The 26,631-nt window shown below is 47.4% G+C and overlaps 1 protein-coding gene and 1 pseudogene across 1 annotated transcript in view; both read right to left on the bottom strand.

Annotated features, from left to right (window-relative positions):
* Window positions 1–26,631, bottom strand: part of LOC138472733 (sperm flagellar protein 1-like) — a 123,061-nt gene that overhangs the window by 89,628 nt on the left and 6,802 nt on the right. The window contains exon 3 of the mRNA XM_069611052.1: window positions 15,373–15,538. Within this exon, the coding sequence (XP_069467153.1) occupies window positions 15,373–15,538 (166 nt within the window). The remainder of the gene's footprint in view (window positions 1–15,372; window positions 15,539–26,631) is intronic.
* Window positions 18,124–18,903, bottom strand: LOC138473733 (small ribosomal subunit protein eS6-like; annotated as a pseudogene).

Raw genomic sequence — 26,631 nt, forward strand, 5'->3', positions numbered from 1 at the left:
TTGAAATGCTGCTTGCTTGTCTGGAGGGCATCTCCCTGTAACTCTCTAGCTCTTTCTAGAGGAGTTGGCTGGCAGCCACTAACAGGACATGTCTTTCGGTCTGACTGAGGTGGAGGACAGAGTTGGCACAGGCCTTCTTGCCAACAAGTCCAAGAGCATTTCCTCCTCTTATGTGGATTGGATAAGGTGCTGGAGAATGCTGAGGCTTCCACATGAAAAAGGGATGTTGTCATTAGTACAGATGATGACATAGGGTGAGCAGACAAGTTAACAGCATCAGATGGCAGTTGTCTATAGCGCGAGTCAAGATTCTTGTTTGTCGTCGCTTCTGTGCGGGCCCTACTCCAAATCTTCCTGGCCATCATTGAATCCTCTTTGCAATTGGTTCCCAATTTGTCAGCAGCCCTCAGGAAGATGACTGGACAACACGCACATCTCAGCCAGAGGAAAGGAAAACCCCAAAGCTCTGCCACCCACCCAGCCTTTCATGAAATGCTCAAGCAGAGGATGAAATTTCGTCTGACCCTTCATGAGGGTCATGTGGAGGCTACTCCATCATAGACATATGGCCCAATTGAGCAGAGTTCTCCCTAGGAGGTGTGGGAGCTTCTGCTGGCTGAGGAGCATCAGAAGACGCAACAGGCAGCAAAGCTGTAGCTAACCAAAACTTTGCAGGTTCAACTATTGGTCCTGGCTGCAGAGGTTGGGACTGAGGTGTTGGAGCCACCAAAGCCACTGAATTTGTCTGAAGTAGGCGCTCTTTAAACAACCCCTTAAAGCAGGTGGTCATGGCTGATGGCCCATTAAGTATTTGCAACTGATTAAAGAACTGATCCTCACACGCAGCCTGCGATAATGAAGTCGCTGAGGCAGGGGTCCAAGAAGCCAAAGAGGCCAGAGTCAATGGTGGATGCCTGGGATGGGTATGAGCGAGGCTGCCTCGGGTTACCCAAACATGGATTGCAAATCCTAAGCAAGGTCGAGCCGTATATTGCATGGACCACATTGAGGTTGACATGGGCGACGGTTCCACATAGAGAATGCGAGTGATCAGTTCTGGGTCTACCCTGGTTGTCTTGGTCTCGTGAATGCTCTGAATCTTGAGCAGACATGGCAGGGACAGAACCTGTTATGGTTAAAATGGCGCATTTTATCAGCTGTGGTCTTTGCTGTTCTTAAGAGCTTCGAAGCTTGTTTTGACCTTCCAGTGCCTCTAGCCTTATGCTTAGTGGAGTCCTCATGCCTAGACGTGGTAGAGGACCTTGGAGAGAGCTCTGATGGAAGCCCTGGACCCTCAGAGCCAGAGTTCCCGTAGCAGTATATATTCTTATCTCGTAATTTGCATTTACAATGAGTTATATCTGAGCAGAACAAACAGACAATTACTAGTGACCCTTGCACTTGCGCGATCTGAATGACACCTGGCCTAGTAGGATCGTTGTCTGTCTCCCCTTGTTCCCCCCCCCACCTCGTCGCGCCTTGAAACACTTGTGTATAGGCGCGTTATAAATGCCATATCATATCATATATCATATCGTGGATAAACAAACATTTAAGAGTAATCAAACAAGCAGACACATGCTATCTAATGGTGCAATAGCAACTCACAAGCAGCAATAGAGTAAATGTGACAAAGAGACGACACAGAACTGAGAAATGAATATGTCGGGAAAAGGAAGGCCACTGCTTTGTTTCCCCTAGAATCAGTGACAGAAGGACTAAATACTGACCATTAGTTAAGTGTTTTTATACAGTAATATGAATGTTGTATCACTTGATGTACTGCTTTGTATGGTCCCAATTACACAGTAAGTAGGGTGACTCTCTCAGGATATATGTAATGAGATTAAAGGCAACACATACAATCTGTTGAAAAGGACCAATGTCCAATACAACCCTTCTAAAGCGCTGGCTCAATTGGACCCTCTGTTGATGTGACAGCCATTTTATCCTCAAATCCAGATGCTGAGGCTGACCAAATGAGTATGGTTACTTGAGTGTTAGGGTGTTAGGGTGAGTATTGTGAACAATGAAAAGAGTACGAAGCCTAGTATGCTTTACGTACATAGTGCTTCAAGCATACAAACCTTTTATTGCAGATATATTCGTCAAATATAAAGTTCTGTGGTCATTTTTATGTTGCCGAATCACCTTGTGATCGTACATATGTTCAGAAGGTATTGCTGCAATCAGGAATACAGATCCAGTAACTTATGAAAATATGATTTATGAATATGATTTATGAATGTATGACTTGAATATGATATTCACATAGCAGAGATAACTCATGTTATTTGGTATTGAAACGCTACTATTTAGAGATCGTTCTAGTGATTTGTTTTCTTCTTTTGATTTTTTTCCACCTTCATCACATATACCACCTTTTTCATCTTTTTCATCTGCTTTTGCTAAACAAGAAATGCATAGAGGCAAAGCCTTGAAGAAGTGCTTTTAGCACGGGCCACATGTCAACTTACTTTGTGTTATGAGACTCTCAGCGTATTTTGCGTTGAGACTTTCAGTTTGACTTAAGTCACGTAATTTGTTTGTTATCAAAAATTGCTTTTGTCTCTGAATTGCCTGTCTACCTTCTTATATCCTCGCGTTATAAAGCTGTAGATCATCACTGTGACATACACATATATTCCTTCCAACCCTATTTCTAAGTAAACTTATTCTTTTCAGGATTATGGTTTTGCTATAATAAGTATAAAAGAAATCTTATTTAAGAGACCTTTTCTACATATTTGGCACACACAAATGACCTAAATTTAACTGTGCAGTCAACAGCTAATGCACTCTTCTAATTAGGACAATGGGTGTAATCCCCCACCGCCCGATTCTGAGGTCCCCTAACGGGACCCGTAAGGTACGTTTGGTCGGACCACACGTCCCTTACGGTTCCCGTTAGGGGACCAGGGCACTAATTACGGGCCTGCCATTAGCAGGCCCGTAAATAGCACCTTATGCATTCCCATTGAGCCCTATGGGGGCTCAAATGGGAATGGGGAATGGCATGTTCAATGGGGACTTACCGGTCCCGCCCGGGTTGGACTATACTGGTAAGTCCCCATTGAACTACACCGGTGCCGGACCCGTTATTGGTGGCAGTCATGGCGCAAATAGCGCCATGACTACCACCAATCTCGGAATGAGGCCCAATATCCTCATAAACAATTGGACCTACCTAAACATTGGTAAAATGCGAGCCATAGACATATCAACCTGCCATACCGAGTAATCAGTTCAAACCCAGTTTCTGGTTTTCCTTACATGTTTAATTTACAGATAATGAAATAAATTGTTGTGCTGCCTTGAGAAAGTATGAAAAGCGAGTAAGGATGTCCCATTAAATATCACTGTAAGGCACCACTGTCTTCAACAAAAGAAATGCTATGTGACATTGATGTTGATAGAAAGTGAAATACAGTGAAAAATGAAATCTGTCCACGCAAGTGTCTCAATTAGAAATCCATTTTTCAAACGATGGCACACGCGAGGGCCTCTATCTCCTCACCCTTCTGCTGCTACATGGGAGCACCCTGATTGGCTCACCAGCCCACCAAGTGGCCAATCGGGTCTCCGGGAGGCGAGAGCCAGCCTGCGAGAGAAGGCTCCCAGAAAAGGTTCAGATCCGACTGAGCCTCTATCCGGAAGACGTTGCCACCAGAGCAGGAGCTCTTGGCCTGCCCCCTCTGTTCTAGGAGCAACCCTCCACCTCCTCACCATCCCGAGATGCCCTGGGAAGAGAGGGCTTACTGCTCCACTCGGCCACAACCCCCTGCGAATTTGCTGAAAAATCGCCGAAATCGGCATTAATATTTATTTTTCGCCGCAACTGGGAAGCCAACAAGGACTCACCCAGTCTTTTGGTGAAACAAAGGAGCTGAGCCCCTTTACAGCCTCCAGCCACCATCTGGCACCATTGGAAGCCCTGAGGCTTCGTACCCCTTTCCAAGACGGTCAACGCGAAGGCCTCTATCTCCTCACACTTCTGCTGCTACATGGGAGCACCCTGATTGGCTCACCAGCCCACCAAGTGGCCAATCGGGTCTCCGGGAGGAGAGAGCCGGCCTGCGAGAGAAGGCTCGCAGAAAAGGTTCAGATCCTGACTGAGCTGACTTATTAAGCCCAACCACCATATGTCCTGTTCACTGCCCACTTATTATGTCCCTTTGGCTCCTGAACCTACCCAGACTGTCCACTGGATCTGACCCTCGCAGCACACCATACTTCGTTGGTGCTCCGTCGCCGCACCCCATCTCATTAAGGTAACCTACATGTGAACATTGACTACCTGCTAGATGTAACCGTGATACCAGTTGGCCCATTGCCAATATCACTTGATAACTGCTCCTAAGTCATACCGCATATTATCTAAACCCAGCCACCTGCTGCATCACCCTTTTGTCACATATACTCAATGTATAGCACCACAGCCGAACATGCATATGCACTCACATGCTAGTATCCTACACTTGTTAGCTGCATTTAGCTATTTAAATGTGCACCGCCACTGAGAGTTGTATTTAGCCTGTCACTGAAAGTTGTATTTAGCCTGCCACTGAAAGTTGAATTTAGCCTGCCATTGAAGCTACATTTAGCCTGCCACTGATAGTTGCATTTAGCCTGCCATTGAAGCTATATTTAGCCTGTCACTGAAAGTTGTATTTAGCCCGCCACTGAAAGTTGAATTTAGCCTGCCATTGAAGCTACATTTAGCCTGTCACTGAAAGTTGTATTTAGCCTGCCACTGAAAGTTGAATTTAGCCTGCCATTGAAGCTACATTTAGCCTGCCATTGAAGCTACATTTAGCCTGCCACTGAAAGTTGTATTTAGCCTGTCACTGAAATTTGCATTTAGCCTGCCATTGAAGCTACATTTAGCCTGCTACTGATAGTTGTATTTAGCCTGTCACTGAAAGTTGAATTTAGCCTGCCATTGAAGCTACATTTAACCTGCCATTGAAGCTACATTTAGCATGCCATTGAAGCTACATTTGCCTGTCACTGAAAGTTGTATTTAGCCTGCCACTGAAAGTTGCATTTAGCCTGCCATTGAAGCTACATTTAGCCTGCCACTGAAAGTTGTATTTAGCCTGCCACTGAAAGTTGTATTTAGCCTGTCACTGATAGCTGCATTTAGCCTGCCACTGAAAGATGCATTAGTCTGCCTGCCACTACACTGTATTTTGATATCGTATCTTGATTGTCGCATTTAGCTATCTATGCGGTATCTAGTCTTTGATTGCTGCATACTCATCCTAGACCAGCCTCGCCACCTGACTTCTACACCCCACTTTTAACCAACAAAATGTACTTACCAGGCATCTACTCAGTACTGCTGAGAGTCATTCCCCACCTGATCAATTCCTCCACTGTACTAAGTTATACCTCTAGCGTGGCCCCCATAGGCACCATTCCAATACCTTCCAGTATGCCCCACCTCATAACCACTCTGCTCTACTCTTCCAAACCATGCAGCCTCCCTGTGAGAAATACCAGACTACGCGCCAGGCTACCCAAAGTATACGAGCCTCGAGCTAGAGACACCACCCAGTCTATACTGACTAACCGTTCCCTAACTATCCATGCGACCACTCTCACCAACTCTCCCTTGGAAAGACCCAAGCATAACCCAACTAACGCCTTGACCAGGCATAAAGGGCACAACACAGACTCTAATCCTACTCATACTAAAAGCACTGCCTCGCCCATAAGAGGCGCTTTAATCAATGCACGCTCTATAGTAGCCCATGCCACAGACTTAGCAGACCTCATTCTAGCAGAAGATCTAGACTTCATAGCCATTACCGAGTCCTGGCTCCACGCAGCCGCAGGCCCAGCCCTTTCACTAGCCATTCCCGACGACTACACCATTATCCAAGCGGATAGAACAGAATCTAGAGGTGGTGGCCTGGCCATAATTGCCAAAACACGCCCCAACATTAGACTTGACTCCTCGAACCACCTCCCATCCTGTGAATCACTCACAGCTAAGCTACCTACCGCTAATTCCCAAACCATATCTATTCACTTACTCTACAGACCGCCTGGACCCTTAGGTTCTTTCGAGGAAGACCTCACTACTATCATTACCAATAACCTAAAAAACACCTCCCAGTGCCTCCTCCTAGGGGACTTCAATTTAGGCCTAAAAAACCCCAAAGACCCCCAGGCTACCATCATCAACAATACACTGTCAGAACTAGGCTTTACCCAAAGAGTGTTCACCCCTACCCATAACAAAGGGAGAACCCTCGACTGGGTAACAGACCATAACTGTTTGGCCTCCATTTCAGCTAACTCAACCTTGGTCTGACCACCATCTCATTTCCTTTGCACTCGAAGCCTCAAGCCCTATCACCAATAATGTGCTAGCCTCAGCTATTCCTACGAGAAGTAAGAAAAATATTACAGTGGAAAAACTAATCCCACTCATTTTACCAACTCTAAATCAACTCCCAGCTACCTCCACTCCTCATGACCTTGTAGAAGGCTACAACCAAATCATGAGCTTAGCCCTTGACTCTATTGCACCGCTAAAACTTAGAAAAGGCAAGCCAAAAAAACACCTGAACTCCTGGTTCTCCTCGCACCTTAAAGGCCTTAGACTCGAGAAACACAAAAAGGAACAAGCCTGGAGACAATCTCCCACAGACAACAACACGTTGATTCTTACTAAAATAACATCCACCTACAAAAAAGAAAATATAGCCGCCAAACAAGAGTCCTACAACCAGAGAATAACACAAGCCAATTCTAGTACCAAAGAATTATTCACTATCATTAAAGAATTGGAAACACCTGTTTTAATCCCAGATAAATGCGTAAAAAACAAACAATGGTGCACTAGTGTCCAAAATGCCCTGTCTAACAAAGTAGCAGGCCTCCAAACTAAAATTAACAAAAAGAAAGAATTCATAACTAAATTGACGAACTCCTCTAACACTGCCCCGCTGCCCACACCCCAACACCCTAGGCCCAACCCACTGACCCGCTTCAGCTTCTCCAAAGTCTCCACGATAGAAGTCAAAAAAATCATTCTCAGCCTCAAACCATCAAACTGCAAGAGTGACCCCTGCCCTTCACAAATCATTAAAGATGTGGCAAGAGACCTCTCACCATTCATCACCAAACTTATCAACGCCTCCTTTTCCTCAGGCACCATCCCTAGCAACCTTAAAGAGTCCTGGGTCCTCCCTCTTCACAAAAAACCCTCTCTTGACCCATCTATACCGACCAACTACAGGCCTAGTACCACCGTGCCTTTCCTGCTCAAAATATTAGACAAGACAGCATACCAACAAATACAAAAATACCTTGAACAAAACCATCTCCTGGGTATTCGGCAATCAGGCTTTAGACCCCAACATGGGACAGAAACAGCCCTTATCGATCAAAAGGCGCAAATTGACACCCTGAGAGATAATGGGAAAACTGCTCTACTGCTTCTCCTAGACCTCTCAGCAGCATTTGATCTACTAGATCACAAAATTCTATGCAACCACCTGAACTCAGCTGCCCACTTCTCCCAAGAAGCCATCGGTTGGATCGAGTCATTCCTAAGTAACAGATCTATGCGCGTCTTCTCCACTTCAGCCGCCGTGACCCCATCCCAATCACCTGCGGAGTCCCTCAGGGGTCTTGTGTCTCCCCCACACTGTACAACGTGTTCACGAAGCCCCTGTTTGACGATCTCGATGGCCTGGGTATCACCTACACTAACTATGCTGATGATACCCAGATCCTTATCCCGTTGACGGGAGATTACAACCATGATTTGGCCTTGGTGAACAGGGTGTACCTCATCATCCAGGCATGGATGGCTTCTCATAGTCTATGCCTGAATGATGACAAGACCAAACTCATCATCCTCGGTTCCACCCCCAACATCACCAAATTAGACCACAAATACACCAGCTTCATCATTGACGGGAACCCGATCAAGGTAGCCAAAGAAGTGAAAACATTAGGAATATACATTGACTCCTCCCTCTCCTTCCACAAACAGGTCAGCTCCATGGCATCATCCACGGCATACACTTGTAAGCTTATAAGAGCAGCCACACCCTACCTATCCTCACAGAGCTGCATCACTCTACCCAGAGCCCTTGTATTATCAAAATTAGACTACTGCAACGCCCTTTACGTGGGAGCCAACAAACAGGTTACCAACAAAATCCAGACACTGCAAAACAATGCTCTCAGAGCAGCGCTCTGCATCCCTAGAAGAGAACATATCTCCAACACCAGGAGAGCTCATAACTGGCTTACCATTTCAGACAAAATCATGCTAAAAGTAGCCTCCCTAACCCATAAATGCCTCAACAATGCTGCATCCCGCTACCTAGTCGACAGAAGAAATAGATATACCCCTAACAGACCCACCAGGACCTCAAATGCAAATCTGTTCACAGTTCCCAGGTTCAAACGAACCAAAATCGGCGGCAACAGCTTTCAGGTGAAAGCAGCCCAACATTGGAACTCACTATCGCCCTCATTAAGGACTCCTCAAGCCTACACCCACTTTAGACATAGCTACATCCAGTGGATAAAACACAATGGCCCTCATTACGACCCTGGCGTAAAGTGACTGACCGGACCGCCACAGCGTAAATAGCGTTTCCGCCATTGCACGATGGAGCAAAGTGCGGGCCATTCCGACCCATCGGGCACGAGCACCACGGCATGGCGGAAGTGCAAAGTCTGCGATGGCGGAAATGACCCCAAAACGGCCCACACCGCCGCCGTACGGCGCCCTAGGTGCAATACCGCCACCCATCTTAGCGGACACCGCAGTGAGCGCCAACCGGAAAGTACGGTGACCGTAAATATACGGAAACGAAAGTAAAAACATGGGCCCGGAACGGGAAACAACACGCCGTACACCTATAAAACCACAAAATCCACACAACCACTAAAAACACTACCCTGAGACACATCCCAACCCGTCATCCACCCTAGTGAAACCAAGAAAAATGGGAAAAGTAGCGAAGAAAGCGTGCGACCGCAAGCGGCAGGTCCACTTCTCCCGTGAGGAACTCACCGTGCTTACAGAGACCCTCCAGGAGAATGCCGCCGCCGTCTTCTCCACGCAAATGACCAGGACGGCACTTGCGAACAAGAAGGCCGTATGGGCCCTGGTGGCACAGCGGGTAAGTGCGGTGGGGACCGCACCCCGCAACCCACAGCAATGCAGAAAGCGATGGGACGACCTGCGGATACGCGTCCATAGCATACTTTCTGCCAACCGCAACATTGCCACAGCCACCGGGGGAGGATCGGAATCACCCATCAAGTTGACCCCCTGGGAAGAAATCTGTGCCTCCACCATTGGAATGGAGAGCATAGAGGGAGTCGGAGGGATGGAGAAAGGAGTGCAGACATCCGGAGAATCCGGTAGGTGGCCCAAATAAAACCATGCCAAATCCACAATGTCCAATCATGTGAATCACATGTGTCCACATAGCGCAACAGCAACACATGGCCAGGAGAACGTCCACACACATTGGCCTGATAGCGCACTTTAAAACTCACAATAAATACATAAATAATTAAAAACCCCAAAAACACCCACTACACGTGCAGCAGGCACACCCTAACTGCAGGCTGCCAAACAACTGCACCCTCACTCCACACACAAATGAAAGCACCTCCAAGGCCCCGACCCAAATCACCCTCAGGTACCACCCCAATGCATGTGATACATTGCCATTCCAATTCCCACAGACCCATTAATAACGCTCGCCCTCCTTTACTCCACCACAGGGTCCGATCCAAACGACGAGCTTCAGGACACCCCTACCAGCACACCTGCAAAGAGGGCCAAGACCAACGGCCAAAGACCCTCCACCTCAGCTGCACGCATCAAGACACGGCAGCAGCACAAATCAAGTGGCAGCACAGAGGAGGGAACATCAACAGGCACCCCAGCAGCCAGCATGCCCACAACAGCAGCACCACAGGTCCCCCCAATGGATGCCACAGAAGGCACTGCCTCTGGTGGCAGCAGCACCATAGGTGACACCCCATTAATGGCAGCATGCTCCGACACAGAAGACGGGGATGTCGAAGTCAGATCCATCCATGACCTGTCCCAATCCCCCTGTCTGTTCCATCCCGTACACCATGAGGATACCACGCAGGGGCACCCACAAGACGACGACTGGCCATCCCCCACAAGCCCTGTGGCAAGGCAACATGAGGCGAACAGCCACTCTGTGACACCACCGCAAATGGCCATGGCCCAGCAGAGGCAACAGTCCCTCGACCAGTTAATCGTGCAACAGCAGCAACTGGCCACGCTCCTCAAGGACCATGCCGATGAATGTGGGGGCACTAAGGCAGACATAGAAACATCAACTGAGACACTTAGGGCAGAAATGGAGAGAAGTACAGAGACACTAAGGGCACAAATGGAGAGTAGCACCGAGTGCCTGAGAGTACAAATGGAGAGTAGCACCGAGAGCCTGAGAGTCCAAATGGAGAGAAGCACCGAGAGCCTGAGGGGGGAACTGCATGCGACGTCCAAAGACGTATGTGCCGAACTTGCCGCAGTGCGCCGTGTGCTCACTGAGCTCTCACAAACCCTTAGGGACATGCATGGACGTGAGCAGGCAGAGACATCATCCGTTGCAAGTTCCGTCCAGGGCAGCCCCCAACGTAGATCTGGGAGGAACCTGCGCTCCACAGGCAGGGGTGCCCCTGATACCCGCAGAGGGGGCTTGCAATAGCGACTGCCCACTGACAATGAGCATCTTTGGACACTGGTGTTCGGGGGGGGAGGTAGGAGGGTGGAGGGGGTGTGTTGGGCTCACTTGGGTGGCGGGTCGATAGGGTGTTCAACATGATATCACATATGCCATAAACAATGCACGATCAACCAATGAGATGTGTGGACAATGATCTTTGTGTACTAGGCCATCATAGGCGTACAGTCCATATTGTGCATGTACCAGACACACACAGTGCCACGAGTCCCGTGTCCATGTATCAGCCACCAGGCGTGAGTGCTAGAAGCATGCATCAATGAGATGCTGACGAATGTCACGGCCCTCCTGTGCCTCGCGGACTCCTTGAGGTGCTGCCACATCCCCACCCTCATCATGACCATCATCAGGTGCTTGCAGTTCTGCGTCAGGGGGAATGGGCACATTTCTACGTACGCACATGTTGTGTAGCATGACACATGCCATCACCATCTTTGCAACCTTCTCATGGCGGTACAGGAGTGCCCCGCCAGACCTGCTGAGGCACCGGAAACGAGTCTTCAGTAGGCCGAATGCCTGTACAATGACTACACGGGTACGTGAGTGGGCATGGTTGTAGTCCTCCTCATGCTGGTCCCGTGGGTTCCGGACTGGTGTGAGGAGCCATCTCTTCAGTGGATATCCGGCATCACCTGTATGTGGACGATAAACGAATTATGTGGAATGCCATTGCTACGTACGCACCTCCCCCCTTCCTGCCAGGTCATTGCCGCATCACATACCCCACATCATCATGCATGAAATGAGACTCACCGAGTAGCCAGGATCTGTACCCTGCGTGTCGCTCCATGTAGCGTGGTATTGTTGAGTTCCTCAAGACCATAGAATCATGGGTTGATCCAGGGAATCGGGCACAACAATGTGTAATGATCCTGTTGGAGTCACACACCATTTGTACATTCAGAGAATGAAATTGTTTTCGGTTGCGGTACTGGGCCTCCATGGCATGTGGGACGACCAATTCCACATGGGTGCAGTCGATGGCACCAAGGCAACCCGGTATGCCGCCAAGTGCATGGAATCCCACTTTTGTGTTGGTAATTTCCTGCTCCGAGCGTGGTAGAGAGATGTAGTCGTCTGCGTGCTGCAGGAGGGCATCGAGCACTTGCAATAGTGTCCGTGAGAACAGTGGCTGAGAAATGCCATGCAACTGTCCGACTGTGTGCTGGTAGGTGCCTGTGGCCAGGAAGTGAAGTACAGACACCACCTTCAGTAGGGGTGGGATGGCGGTTGGGCTATCTATCATGCTGACAAGGTCAGCCTGTGTCATGTCCACAATGGTGGCTATGGTGTCCCGGTCCAAACGGTAGAGGGTGTGGATCTGCTCATCAGTGAGGTTGAACGGATGTGCTCGGAGGCGTGGGATTGCGGGCTGCCTGCGTGGTGGTAGTGGCTGTGCTGGCGGCCCTTGCTGGCCCTGCCTTGCCCTCCTCCTCCTCCTGCGTCTCCTCCGTGCGGCCGGTTGTAGTTGGTGTTCGTCTTCTTCTTGGAGTTGGAGTACTTGCAGTGCTATCAGGTCCCCCAGGGCCAACATCGCGAGTCCTGCCGGTAGCATTTCGGAGTGGGTGTGGTTGTGGGAGGAGACTGGGTGTGCAATTTATGTGTTTTCAGGCTGTATGGCCTCCACCTGTGGTGATTCATTCCACCTGTGCAAGCTGCTCTCCCCTTTGGCCGAGCACGTCCCGCACACAACGCTGCAATTCGAGGAATGGCATCTTGCTATTACAATCATGTATTTGTACCCGATGGCCGTGTAACATTGGTTGATATGTTCATTCGGCTATGGTCCCATTGTTTCACATACAATCTTTGCAGTCGCGAACAGACTTGTGAAGGGTCAGTGGAACGTAGTACTCGAGTAACGGTGGACCCTCATGCATCACTGTACCGAGTTGCAACGACGGGCGGGGCGTCCCATTTGTGAGTGAAGGCAGTTGCCATTTTCACACACCGCCGCACTAGATGGATTAATTTGTGATTTCAAGCGGCCACAGATGCCTTTTCGACGTGATGTTGCAAATGAGGAATTCGAAGGGCGGCGCTTTCGGTTATCAGCTAGCGGCGAGGAGATGCCCACAGGTCTGACTGCAAATATAACGTTCTATTGTTCAATGTCCTTGGGACAGGGGCCATGGCGAGGATGCAATGATTGATATGAATAGTTTGGGATGCGCAATAGCGAAGTGGACGATGAGGCCGGACGTTCCCAAATACATGTTACTTCACAACACTGGAATTACGGGCTGGGGCACAGTGGATTTTGCAGGCTGCATAACGCACAGACTCAATGGAAATTTCTAATGTTATGTGAGTAAATATTCAGGCGTTTTTATACCGGGATGAGGGAATGATGAATGGATGCATGGACAGATGATTTGATACAGTGTTTGCCATGTACAGGGCTTCTTGGAATCTGTCCGCCTCCCCTGCGCTATGTGATGCAGGGCTGCCATAGTGGGACCATCGTCTATCTGGCCTTGTTGAGCCCTCCCTGTCTCGACGCGCCCTCAGACACTTGTGTCCATGCACGTTACCAATCCCATCTGATGGATTCTGTTTTCACAGACGCATGCACAGGTACACTCGTTTGTGATGGTGTTTACACCTCAATATAGATAGTTATGAGTCGCAAGTGGTTTTGGGGTGGTGATGATCCTTTGGAGTGGGCTAGCATGCATATGGCTGTGGATTTAGTGTGATCATTGAAGTGAGTTGTTCGAATGTAGTTCTGATGGCCATTCTGTTCTTTTTCTTTTCTTTTGGTTGACAGGTATCTCCTCCCCTTTTGCCACTGCCATCTGTATGCCACTCCTGCAGATGGCTTTTACTCCCGACACCTGCTGCTTCGTGTTAATCAGTGGAGCAGCATTACGATCTTATGGGACGATCGCCAATGGGCCACATGCCCTTACGCAGTACTAGTGGCTCGGAGCAACATTTCGGCCTTTCAGCTGGACTAGTGCCTCCCCATTGGGACGGCCCTGCGGTTCTGTGCGCTTCCATGTTGCCTTTTCGTACGAGAATGTGGCCCTGTGTACCATGAAGGAACAGGGCGTCACACAAGAAGTAGCTGGTCATTTCTTGCGGATGCAGCCCACAATGGTGAAATGTGTTTTGGAGTTCATGGCCTAATGGCTGTATGGGCTTGGTGAATTTGTTGTGCATTAAATTTCTATTCTGATATGGGCCGTGTAGCGTTCTTCTTTGCAAGTGATGTGGCATATTCCTATTTGGGGAGCGATGTATTGTGAGGAGATCTGCATTGGGTTCCAGCTTCGGAGTATAGTTGCGTGGTACTGTGCTGGGCGCGTTTGCCTACGAAGCCCAGTGAGGTCAGGGATGAGGGCTGCCAATATGACTGTTTGAATGATGTCATGCTCAGGGGCGGGGGATTAGGTTTTGTGTAACAGATGCCGGTCAGCCAGGTGGACTGGTGGAATGATGTGATTTTCGGAATATTGCTGGTCACAGGTGCCTGTGTTTGCGTGCGTTTCTTGGTGGGGGACTGAGGTCATGTCCATTGGAATGGCTTCTGTATTCGTGCCATCTGTGCCCTGCAGCTCCCATTGGCCCCTCTTGAGATTCTTTTGTTCGTTGGCATGCATGGGTGACTTGTACATTTCACTGGTTGCATTGTGACTTCATTGCACCTACGGGGAGTTGTACTATGTGGCCAGGGAGCGGTGTACAGGCACTCAGTGGGGCCGTTTACGGTTGATTCGCGATGCCGTACTTCTCACCATGGCGGAATGGTACTTTCCGCCGTGCTTGATGGCGTTAGGTACATGTCCGCTAGGGTCGGAATTCGCGTACCCTTGCGCCATGGTGGTATTTACGGTTTGGCATGGCGCGCGCGCGCGTACTTGGTGCAGTTAGCGTTGGCGTTCACTACGGTGTCGCTAATGGCATCGTACTTTGCGGTGACGGGTCATAGTCGCACCGAGCGCTATTCGATGGCGGTATTGCATTTCCGCCATCGTTTTTCGATTTCCGCCAGGGTCGTAATGAGGGCCAATGACTGCTAATTGACAGCCTAACCAACCATGCCACTGTAAACCATGTAAATATGTATATATATTTTTTAATTGTATATCTCTGCCTCTATTGTAACTGTTTCAACCAATGTACTCACTGTAACTACTGTACAGCACTGTAACTAAGCTGAGAATAATCTTGTGTCCTCCTGCGCCCTCTTACCCTCGGGTCTGGCACACAATACAAATGAATAAACTAAACTAAACCCTTGCCACTCCTAACCCTGACTAGGCATCTCACTCTTGTTTCTACCCCAATGATGTTTGCTATTGCGATATTTAGTGCCACTTTATTTTTGACACAGAGAAATGTCCCATCATCCTTGGATGGTCCAGGATTTCAACGATATAAATAAAACATGAATAATTAAAAGCCCTCATTCCTCGGGCTTCTACGCCCAGTAAGGCTAGCCAAAGCTAGAATGGCTTTGATAACAATGGCCTTTTTAAAAGGCCTCATTGGGCTATTGCATGAAAAACTGATATGCAGGAGGGCGACTTGGATAGTGCAAAACTCATGGCAGCAAATAATGATAAGCAGGTCATGCTGCAGTGCGCAAACACACCTTGGCTGGCTTGCCAGGCCGATCTCGCGAAGCCTTCTCCTGAAGTTTCTCCTCAATCTTCTGTCGAAGGGAGGATAGGATGGGCTCCACGACGTCTGGGGAATTAGCAACCAGCTTGCGCACATCCTCCACAGAGACCTGGAAATTCAGCTTGGAGAAGACCTTCCTGAAAACCAAAACATACAAGTTCATGGGTGGGAGGTCAATCCACACGGCAGCTTTTTTCAAATATTCCTAATTGAAAATGCATATTAACCAGATTGCAACAGCTGTAACCAGGCAAATCTACAAATAACGGCTATTTTGTGTTCTTTCCCAGTACTACACCTTTGAACGTTTACTTTTGGTTGGAACATCATAAGACCGCATCAGTAAACAGTGACAACAAACATCCAGTCACATTAGGATGACATCACAGGCTCGGTATTGGCACCCAGCCTGTGAACACGAATGACCTTGTCACACAATGATGAACTTGAAGCAAAGACTTTTCCAACAACCCTTGAACACTAAACACAATGTCACACTCATTTGAGCACAAACCAATTTCCTGCACTGGCTCCAATGCATTGGAGTCAGGGGTTGTTTCATTGTTGTGACGATGTCCGCTTGTTGGGGTAATCACATCTTGCTCATGATATGCAACATTGTTTTCAATTATCTACGAAACATTTCAGAAAAGACAAGGGAAAGGAGCGGGGGGGGGGGGCATGGCTGAACAGTTCCTGCAATTGCTGGAAGTACTGCTCTGTATGTCCAGAGAGATCATACTGAGGACTGGCAAATACTTAATCATGATTGACGATCTCCAAATCACCCACCTCGCTCCTGGTTACCAATGAAGGAAGAGATGCAGGCCCTGCCATGGAGAGCATGTACAAGCATTGCCATTGCCTATTAGTAGGATGTATGTACAAACATGGCCTAATAATGGAAGAGGTTTAGCATTCTTGCAGACCCTTCTCCGGTGAGCGTATACAGGCATTGTCTACTAATGGAATATATGTACAGACATGATCTATTCATGGAAGTGGCTTAGCATTGATGCAGGCCCACCTCAGGAGAGTGTGCATGAGCCCAGTCTACTAATGGAATATATGTACAGACATGATCTATTAATGGAAATGGCTTGGCATTGATGCAGGCCCTCCTCAGGAGAGTGTGCATGAGCCCAGTCTACTAGTGGAATATATGTACAGACATGATCTATTAATGGAAGTGGCTTGGCATTGATGCAGGCCCTCCTCAGGAGAGTGTGCATGAGCCCAGTCTACTAATGGAATATATGTACAAACATGATCTATTCATGGAAGTGGCTTAGCATTGATGCAGGCCCTCCTCAGGAGAGTGTGCATGAGCCCAGTCTACTAATGGAATATATGTACAAACATGATCTATTAATGGAAATGGCTTGGCATTGATGCAGGCCCTCCTCAGGAGAGTGTGCATGAGCCCAGTCTACTAATGGAATATATGTACAAACATGATCTATTAATGGAAATGTCTTGGCATTGATGCAGGCCCTCCTCAGGAGAGTGTGCATGAGCCCAGTCTACTAATGGAATATATGTACAGACATGATCTATTAATGGAAATGGCTTGGCATTGATGCAGGCCCTCCTCAGGAGAGTGTACATGAGCCCAGTCTACTAATGGAATATATGTACAGACATGATCTATTAATGGAAATGTCTTGGCATTGATGCAGGCCCTCCTCAGGAGAGTGTGCATGAGCCCAGTCTACTAATGGAATATATGTACAGACATGATCTATTAATGGAAATGGCTTGGCATTGATGCAGGCCCTCCTCAGGAGAGTGTACATGAGCCCAGTCTACTAATGGAATGTATGTGCAAATAGGTTCTACTAATGGAACAGGCTTAGCAATGATGCAGACCCTTCTGATGAGAACATGTACAAGCAGTGTCTACTATTGGGACGTATGTACAGACATGGTCTACTAATGGATGAGGCTTGGCATGGAGGCAGGCCATTGCGAGGGGCCCGTGTATACGAGCACTGCCATTGTCTTTTAATGGAATCTATGCACAAACATGGTCTACTAATGGAATAGGTTTAGCATTAATGCAGGCATGCCTCACCATACATTTATTTAGGGTGAATTATGTAGCACCGCAATTGTCATCTTGCAGGCATTCCTAATGTACAGGAAGCATATGCAAAACACATGGATAGCAAGGGAAAAAGGCAAAGGTGTAAAAAGTGGCTAGGCACTTAGATTAGAGTAAAGTGAAAGGTCATTTATGCACAAGCACCGTCTACTAATGGAAACGACTGAGTGCTAATGCATGCCCTTCCTCCAGAACATGTTCCTAATGTTTTCACAAGCATGGTTTACTAATGGAAGAGGCTTAGCATTGATATTGACTACTCAGGGAGATCTTACTAATGTATGCCCAAGCCTGGTGTACTAATGGAAGAGAATTACAAGGGATGTAGGCCCTCCTCAGAAGGATCTCACTAAGGTAGGCGCAAACAGGGTCTACTGATGGAAGAGGTTTAGTGCTGTTGCATGCTGTTCCACGAGAGCATGCTACTAATGTTTGTACAAACATGCTTTACTAATGAGGAGGCTTAGCATTGATGTACACTCAGCTCATCGGATCTTACTAATGCATGCACAAACATGGTGTACTGTTAGAAGAGGCTTACCAATGTTGTAGGTCCTCACGAGGATCTTACTAATGCATGCGCAAACGCGGTATATTTATTTATTTACCACAAAAAACAAGTTTCTTTTGTTTGTGCACAAGTGTTCTACTTCTGACTGGATTCAGATTTGGACGTGGAGGCTCTCAGCTAAGAGCAGACGGTGTCTTTTTGCAATCTGTTCCTGGCGTTTCTCCTTGGCCTCCTTCGTTCTCTTTGCTTGCCAGAAGTGTGGCATACTCGGATGCCTCCTCTTTGTTCTTCTTGGTACGCTGCTTCTTTAGAGCAATGCGCCTGCGCTTGTGCTGCAACACTCTGGGAGTCACCAGACGCTGGATTTTGGGAGCCTTTGTTCTAGGCTACTTGTCTTCTTTGCTCAGGGGCTTCCTCACAACATACTGACGAACATCATCTTCTTCGGAGAGGTTGTACAGCTTGTGGAATCTGCTAGCTCTCTTTGGACCAAGACGACGAGGAACGGTATTGTGGGGTAAGCCAGGAATATCCTTCTCACCTTTTCGAACAATCACCAAATTAAGAACACTCAAGTTGGCTTCAACTATGCAGCCACGGACAGATTTGCGCTTGCGTTCACCAGTTCTTTGTGGCCGATAACAAGAATGCCCCTTACTAAGTAGGAGACGGACTTGTGTGTGGGTCAGGACACCTTGCTTCATGGGAAACCCCTCTTTGTCATTTCCACCGCTGATACGGACAACATATCCCCTCCACTCATCGCTCAATGGATCAGCAGGAACTTCAATGGCCATACGTTTCTCATAGAAAGTACGAAGTTTGCGCTCATCGTCAACTTTGATGAGCTTCTGGCAGCCAGTGGCTGTGAAGGAGATGTTTAGCATCAGCGTTTAGCGGGTCAAGTGGCACAGCGAGTAGCACAGCGAGTAGAGCGCTCGCTTTGACATCCAGTGCAGAGCCTGCTAATGCAGGTTCGAATCCCGGCAGGGCCAAACTCAGCCTTTCATCCTTCCAAGGTCGATAGATGAGCACCACACACCATAGGTAATAATGAGCAGCGCTCAGATTAGGTAGCGCTATATAAATGCTAAATTATTATTATTATTATTATCCTCACAGCACGTCTGATGGAAGAGGTTTAGCACTGATGCACGCCGTTCCTTGAGAACATGTTACTAATGTTTGCATAAGCATGGTTTACTAATGGAAGAGGCTTAGCATTGATGTAGACTCAGCTCAAGGAGATCTTACTAATGTATGCACAAGCATGGTGTACAAATGAAAGAGAATTAGCACTGATGTAGACCCTCTTCAGAAGGTTATCACTAATGTATGCACAAACATGGTCTACTGATGGAAGAGGTTTAGCGCTGATGCATGCCATTCCCCAGGAACATGTTACTAATGTTTGTACGAGCATGGTGTACTAACGAGGAGGCTTAGCATTGATGTAGACTCAGCTCAGGGGATCTTACTAATGCATGCGGAAACATGTTGAACTTTTAGAAGAGGTTTAGCAATGATGTAGGCCCTCAGGAGGATCTTACTAATGCCTGCACAAACATGGTCTATTGATGGAAGAGGTTTAGCACTGCTGCAAGCCCTCCCCAGGATAATTTTACTAACGTATGTTCAAGCATGGTCTACGGATGGTCTGTTGGTGGAGGAGTCTTAGCACTGAAGATGGATCTCCCTGTGAGGATGTTACAAATGTATGAACAAGCATGGTCTACTAACAGAAAAGGCTTAGCACTCTCTTCAGGGGGATACAACTGATTTATTTATTTAGGATGTATTATACAGCGCCACAGTTATTTTCTTTTGGCTACTTCTAATCGCGTATGTACAGGGAGTATTTAAGAAACACATGGATAGTATAGGGAATAGGCAAGGTGAGGCGAGCAAATAGCCATTAAGTTCAGAGTAAAGGCATGGGTGTAATGTATGATCAAGCATGGCCTACTACTCACCGAGGAGGCTAGGTGTTCATACCGGCCCTCCTAGGGAGGATGTTACTAATGAATGCACTATTTATTTATTTATTTATTTATTTATTTATTTATTTATTTGTTTGTTTGTTTGTTTGTTTATATACAGGAAGGAGCAATGCTCTTTTTATCACAAAATAACGTACAATAGATAAGAAATCAGATTTGAGAGAAAGCAGTGAGCTTCTTGCAATGGGGTGAGTTTGAAAGACATTCTGACCAGGTGTTGGAGGGGAGTCAATGAAACAGTCATCAGGGACAATACATGGATGGACTTACAAGAATTAAAATCAACATTAGACATTTTTAAGTACCAGTAACCAGTGCCGCCAGCTGTGTCGTAGATGTGACAAGCATGGTCTAATAATGGAAGGGGCTTAGCACTGATGCTGACCCCACCTAAGCACATGTTATGGATTACAGTCCTGCAGCCCCCAACTGTGTTGAGAGGCACATTTCTGTTTTTCTGAACGAACCATCAAACATAGTTCCCGCCTCCCTGGCACTGCAAGACTTTACAGGTTATTGTTAAGTGTATTTTGATAAGTGCAACATCTGTCATTTGCATGGCTTCTTGGCACTGAGGGCTGTTCAATAACCATCATCTTGATGGGTGCCTGTTTTTGCTTGTGAGCATTTAACAATGTCTATGTTCTAGGGTCCTTGTTGCAGTGTCTGTGTATGGATCAGTATCCTATTAAAGTTATGTTATGCTATTGTATTTGTACCGCGCCAAAGCCCGAGCGTATCCAGGCGCCAGAAGAAACAAGGGTGAAAAAGGACCGGAAATAGATGGCGGGGAAGGTTATTCTTTGTGCAAGAATAGAGCGGTTTTCAACTGCTTTCTGAAAGCCAGGTGATTCTCCGTTTTGCGCAACTGTGCAGGTAAGGCGTTCCAAGTCTGTGCTCCCTGTACATGAAAGGCACAGCCATATCCACGTGATCGCTTAACGCACTGTACTTCCAGCAAACAGTCATCAGATAATCGCAGATTTCTTGTGGGTTGGTAGACGTTAACTCTGTCTTTCAAGTAGGCTGGGGCGTTTCCGAAAACGCACTTGTGGCAGATGGACAACAATTTAAACTGAATCCACGCCATGACCGGTAACCAGTGCAGTTTCTTGTGTGCTGGTGATGTTGGTTCAGAACGCTTCATCTGCAAAATGATGCAAATGGCAGTGTTTTGAATCTTTTGTAGTCCTTGGATATCTGTCCTGTTTGCGCCTCCCAACAAGGTGTTGCAACAATCCACACGAGGGAGGATTACAGCCCTGACAAGTTTAATACAGTTTTCTATGGAAACCAGTGGGGCCACTTGCCGTAGCACCTTGAGGTGGTAGTTAGTAGTTTTAGTGATGGCTGCTACATGCGTGTCGCTGTGCAGGCTATCTTCCAAATAAGTGCCTAGGGTCTTAATCTTATGCACTACCATGATCTGACTGCCATCAGTTTCAAAACTGGCATACACATGACCCAGGCTATCCCTGGCTTGCCGGGGACCGAACAACATAAGTTTGGTCTTGGCCGCGTTCAGGCAAAGCCAGTTATTTGACATCCAGCACTTAATGGTCTGGTACATAGGTTAGGACGAAATGTCTGAATAAAATGTACAGACCTTACAAAAAGACCTAAAACGCATACCACCAAATGTTCGAACTACCAAAAGTTTGAACTTTTTGTGGTATGCGTTTTGGTGGGTTGGTAAATAAAAATAAAAAAAGCTGGGGGATGCAGGGGTGTCCCTCGCAACACCCCGCTCACTATAGTATACAGTATAGTGAGCGGGGTGTTGCGGGGCATACCCCCGCAGCACACCCGAGGAAAAAAAAAAAACGGGGGCTGCAGCTGCCCGAAAAGAATTAAGAAAAGGATCCTGCAGCGCTGGGTCCCGATCACGGAAGTGAAAGGGTACCGGTGCCGCTGGGACACAGCGCATCTTAAAAGGTAAGTAGGGTGTGGGTGGGGTGTGTGTTGTGGGTGTGGGTGGGGGTGTATGTTTGTAGGGTTTTGAAATGGATGTTCGCATGGGAAATGTACAAACATTTTGTAGTGCGTACATTTTCAATGCGAACCTTTCCGTCGTGGGTTATTCCGCCTCAGAAATTTCACGTAGATTCTGGTACACTGAATCCAGTATAAATTGATCCTTCTCGTCGCCTCACTGATCTCCAGTATGAGTTGAAAGTCATCAGTATAGTTGCAGAAGAATAGGTCTAGCGACTCCAGGTCTTTACACAGTGGGAGGATGTAAATGTTAAATAACGGGAAAGACAGGTCCCCTGTGGCACACCAAGGGGCCTTTGTTCCAGAGCAATGGTCGGTATCTAGGTCCGAGGATCCTTGGTTGAGTTTTAGGGCCAGGATGTGGGTTCCTGAGTCCATGCCTTACGGTCACTTTTGTTCCAACTGGATTAGCCCTCTCATCCTTATGCTTAGCATCTGGGACATATTTGCAGAAGGTAGCACTTTGGAAAGTGCTTGCCCCAGCCTTGCATAATGGATGCGTTCTTGTGAATGTGTAAGTTTCAAGAGGGAGGGCATCATTTGGAGTTTGAAGATATTAACAGTGCGAATTCCTACCAACAGTATTACAGTAGCCAGTGGTAGGAACTGTAGAATCCCTGCCTAATTATGAGTTTTTGGTTAGTTCCCACTCTGCTGTCCCATTGGATGTCATTTCGGAATGGAAATGTTACCAAGGGCAGCAGTACCAGTGGTGGTCATGGCAACATTTCGTGTGGGTGATATCTCCATGTGTATGCAGGTGGGTTTAATGATTGTGGGTTTACCTACTCATAATCAGGAGGATTGAAAAAACCAGCAAGTAATATCATTACCACCTGTTTTTTTTCAGATACCTCCAACCTCCAAAATCATAATGAAGCCCGAAGTCTTTATTCATGGAGCAGCAGGTGTCAGATGGTCCTGGAAACTGCATTAGCACCAATACAGAAACAAAAGGCCAACTCACTTTTAGAAGCTAATCCTGTTTCAAACAGATCCAGCCAACGTTCTCCCCCATTTCTAATTTACGTTGAGTGGGCAATGCCACTGAGATCCCGGAATTGATGAATACGACTAGATGTTGCCGGATGTAAATAGGCACGCGGTGGGCCTGGGCATTGACATCAGCAAGGTGCGAGGGAGAGATGTTACGAATGCTTTGGGAGGACTTTTCTTACAAGATCGAGGGAGGTAGTGAAATCGGTGCGTCATTCAATGCCCTGACAGTTGACGGCCCATCCGTGTTACCCCATATAAAGTATCCTGGTGGAGTTGAGAGGCAATCTGTTGCAGGGAAAGGAAAAAGGACATCTGCTAGTCTTGATATAACTAGTCAGCTGACTTTGAAACACTGCACCGTCACTTCCTGGTGAGGCGGCTCGAGGAGGGGGGTCAGATGGCCATCGGTTACCTCTAATTTATACAATGTACCACAGGGTCATCCCCCCACGGCCCCACACCTCACTGCCATGCCATCCACTCTATCATGTTTGCATGCACCAAATGGTGCTTCAAGTGGAAAAGGGCAGCTATGCCTGGATCAGTGGCAGCAAAGTGTCCCCAAGTGCGTCAAAGGCAGCAGTGATGCTTGTGCCATGAACAGTCCTTTCCTTTTTGCGCTGCCCATTTTGCATAACTGTCTCGGAGCTGCACCTGGCACTCTGCAATTATGCTATTGGGAAAATGCAATAGGTCCAGGACCGGTCACTCGGGCCCTGCTTAAGTTGAGAAAGGGAGACCATGTTACCCTTGAATGGAACAGCTGGATAAGACACTGGTGTGCACTCTGGCCTAGGTTAGAAAGTATGTACAGGTTAGTGGTTGCTGATTTCGATGGTCGAGTTAGTGTCCTGCTGCTGGCAGTCACCAGTATCCAAGTGAAAAGTCAAATGTGTGCAGTGGCGTGTCCAGACTCTTTTTACCGGGTTAGCCCAAGAGGGGCACTGACATATGCAGGGGTGGCATGAGGTATGAGCGCATACACACACACAATGATTATAGTTTAGGGTAATGGGATGGCACATGGGGTGGCCAGTCAGATTCCAGGGGTAGCACGTGCCACCGCAGGCCACTCCCTGGACACGCCCCTGAAGGTGTGCTGCCCACATCCCAATGTGGTCTGAGTAGACACTATGGGCCTCATTACATGGATGGCGGTAACCATGGCGCTAGTAACGCCATGGTTGCCGCTGGAGTCCAGCATGGTGAATGGCGGAATTACCGCCCCATTCCAAGGTTGGCGGGGGCGGTAATTCCACATTCACCATAGCCCTTCCCCATTCCCATTTGAGCCCCCATAGGGCTCAATGGGAATGGGGAAGGAGCAAATAACGGTACCGCAATTAGCGGTACCGTTATTTGCTCTGAAGTCCCTCAGAGGGTCCCGTCCTTAACGTGTGGTCTGACCACACGTTAAGGACGGGACCCACTGAAGGACCTCGTAGTAGGGTGGTAAGGGATTACCGGCACCGGTGCCCTTACCGGTACCTGTAATCCCTTACCACCATCCGTGTAATGAGGCCCTATGTCTTGGAACCCCGTCACCAACTGCCGGGCAGTAGAGGAATATGATAGGAGCTCAATAACGTACATCCTGTTGGAAATGTCTTTTGAAACTTGAAACACGTACTCCATGAATTATCTACTGATTTCGAAAAGTTTCACCTAACGAAAATGTCAGTTTGCAAGAGTTAAGATTTTGTAGCATAACATTTTTATTATGAAAGAACAGTTCCCTGATAGTTTGGTCTTTAATGTAGAACTGAAAAGACAGTTTGATTCCAGACATGGAGCGTGGCAGGTGGCCTACACTGTGGCAGGCACACATGTTCCTTTTCACATCAACATTGGTTACCAGAAGTCAGGCAGGTGCAGCTAAAGATGGCAATTCAGGCACACAAAGCATTCTGGGGGAATTAACTGCTTATACGCTGAACTCGTTTATTGGACACAAAGCTCGGCATTCTCTGAGATCGTGCCCGGTCATTAACATCCGGGCCCCAACATTTAAAAGTTAAAATGGGAAGGCCGAACTTGGTCTGTCCAAGGCAGGCAACTGGCCTTCAGAATGAGAAGGAATCACTACCTAAAATGAGGGCAGAATTTCATCTACTTAGGAAATTTGGGGAAAACACTGAAGATCCGGCTTAGCAATTGGTAAACCACATGCAGGACTGGGTTTCCAGTTATAATCACTGTGGCTCCGTCTGCCACCAGCTTTCTGAAACGATCGCCTGAATGTTGAAAGATCTGGATTATAAAAGCTCAGGGAAAGTGATTAATATGGCTAATAATGAAGGGAGTAGTTATTGTTTCAGAGGAAGCGAGATCTGCAAGGTGATTGGAGGGTTCCATGTGATAAAGTCACCCCAGAAATTGCAGTTTTTTTAAACATCACAGCAAAAAGGCTGTGGTGTGGCCCCCGCAATCCATGTAATGGATGCGAGGGACACCCCGGACCCATTATAACCAGAGGCGTAGCCAGGATTGTCTAACAAGTGGGGCATGAAGCTAATGTAGTTGGGCCCACTTCAGTGACATTAACTTCTGTAAATGCCAACTCTGCACTGCTGAGTGGCCATTTGCAGATTTTGGGTGGGGCTTGCCCACTCAGACCCTACCCTGTCTATGCCCCCGATTATAACGCGCATAGGGAGCGGGGGACACCCTGCTTCCCTTGTGTGGTATAATGGAAACACTTTTACCTGGTCGCGCCACAGCCTTTTGCCTCGATTTATTTTGAAAAACGCCAATTTTTCGGCAACCATATTACTGGATACCGATTGGAGTTCTAGAAAAGATATGAGATGTGTTCCGGTTATTTTTTTCTCAATTTAGGGACTTCTTTCATAGGAATGGGACACTTTTTAGTTTACGTTGACCACCAAAGGTTTCCTATTTTTCTGGTAGGTGCTGTAGAGCGGTGAAGTGGATGGCCTTGCAGGAAAGAGAGGCAGTTTTGAAATTCATTTTGACTTTGGGCAGCCAGAGGAGTTCCTTACGGTTAAGTCGATATTATTACAGGTGACCAAAGCATGGAAGTGAGAGAGAAGATAATAACAACTGGGAGCAACGTTCCGATGTCAGTTTCTGATGTCGTCACATCCTGTACCACTAATAGAAAGTACACAGGAGAGGGAGAAAGCAGTAGGGAGTTTGCCAAATTGATGTCCAGGCCAACAAGAAAGTTTACACATGGTTGGGAGCCAACTATAACGAGGGCTCCCAGTTTTCCATGTTTTACTCGATTTTTACACGAATGCAGATGGAAATTACTCTGTTTCCTTTCTGTATTTATTTGTAAATAAACGGCAATGCACGTTTCCTGATTAGCTCTTCAGGTTGTCAATTTGCTTTGCAGACCAATGGCTGGGCAAAGTAACTCCAATAAGAGGCTAAAAAAGTGATGCATTTCCTTTTTTTAAAGAGTTGCTGAGATGTTTATCAGTCCGCAGAAGGAGAACTTCTTTGTTTCTAGTGTCAATATGGACTTTGGCTTGATGTGCAAGAACCCGCCTCTATGAGCTTTCCATTACAGGCAACAGAGTGCTACATTATTAATTTTAATAATTGTGGAAAAGCACTAGTTGTAATTTCAGTTCTGTTCCCAGCAAATATAAA

This window comes from Ambystoma mexicanum, chromosome 8 (assembly GCF_040938575.1).
Source record: "Ambystoma mexicanum isolate Mex_15411 chromosome 8, UKY_AmexF1_1, whole genome shotgun sequence".
NCBI lineage: Eukaryota > Metazoa > Chordata > Amphibia > Caudata > Ambystomatidae > Ambystoma > Ambystoma mexicanum.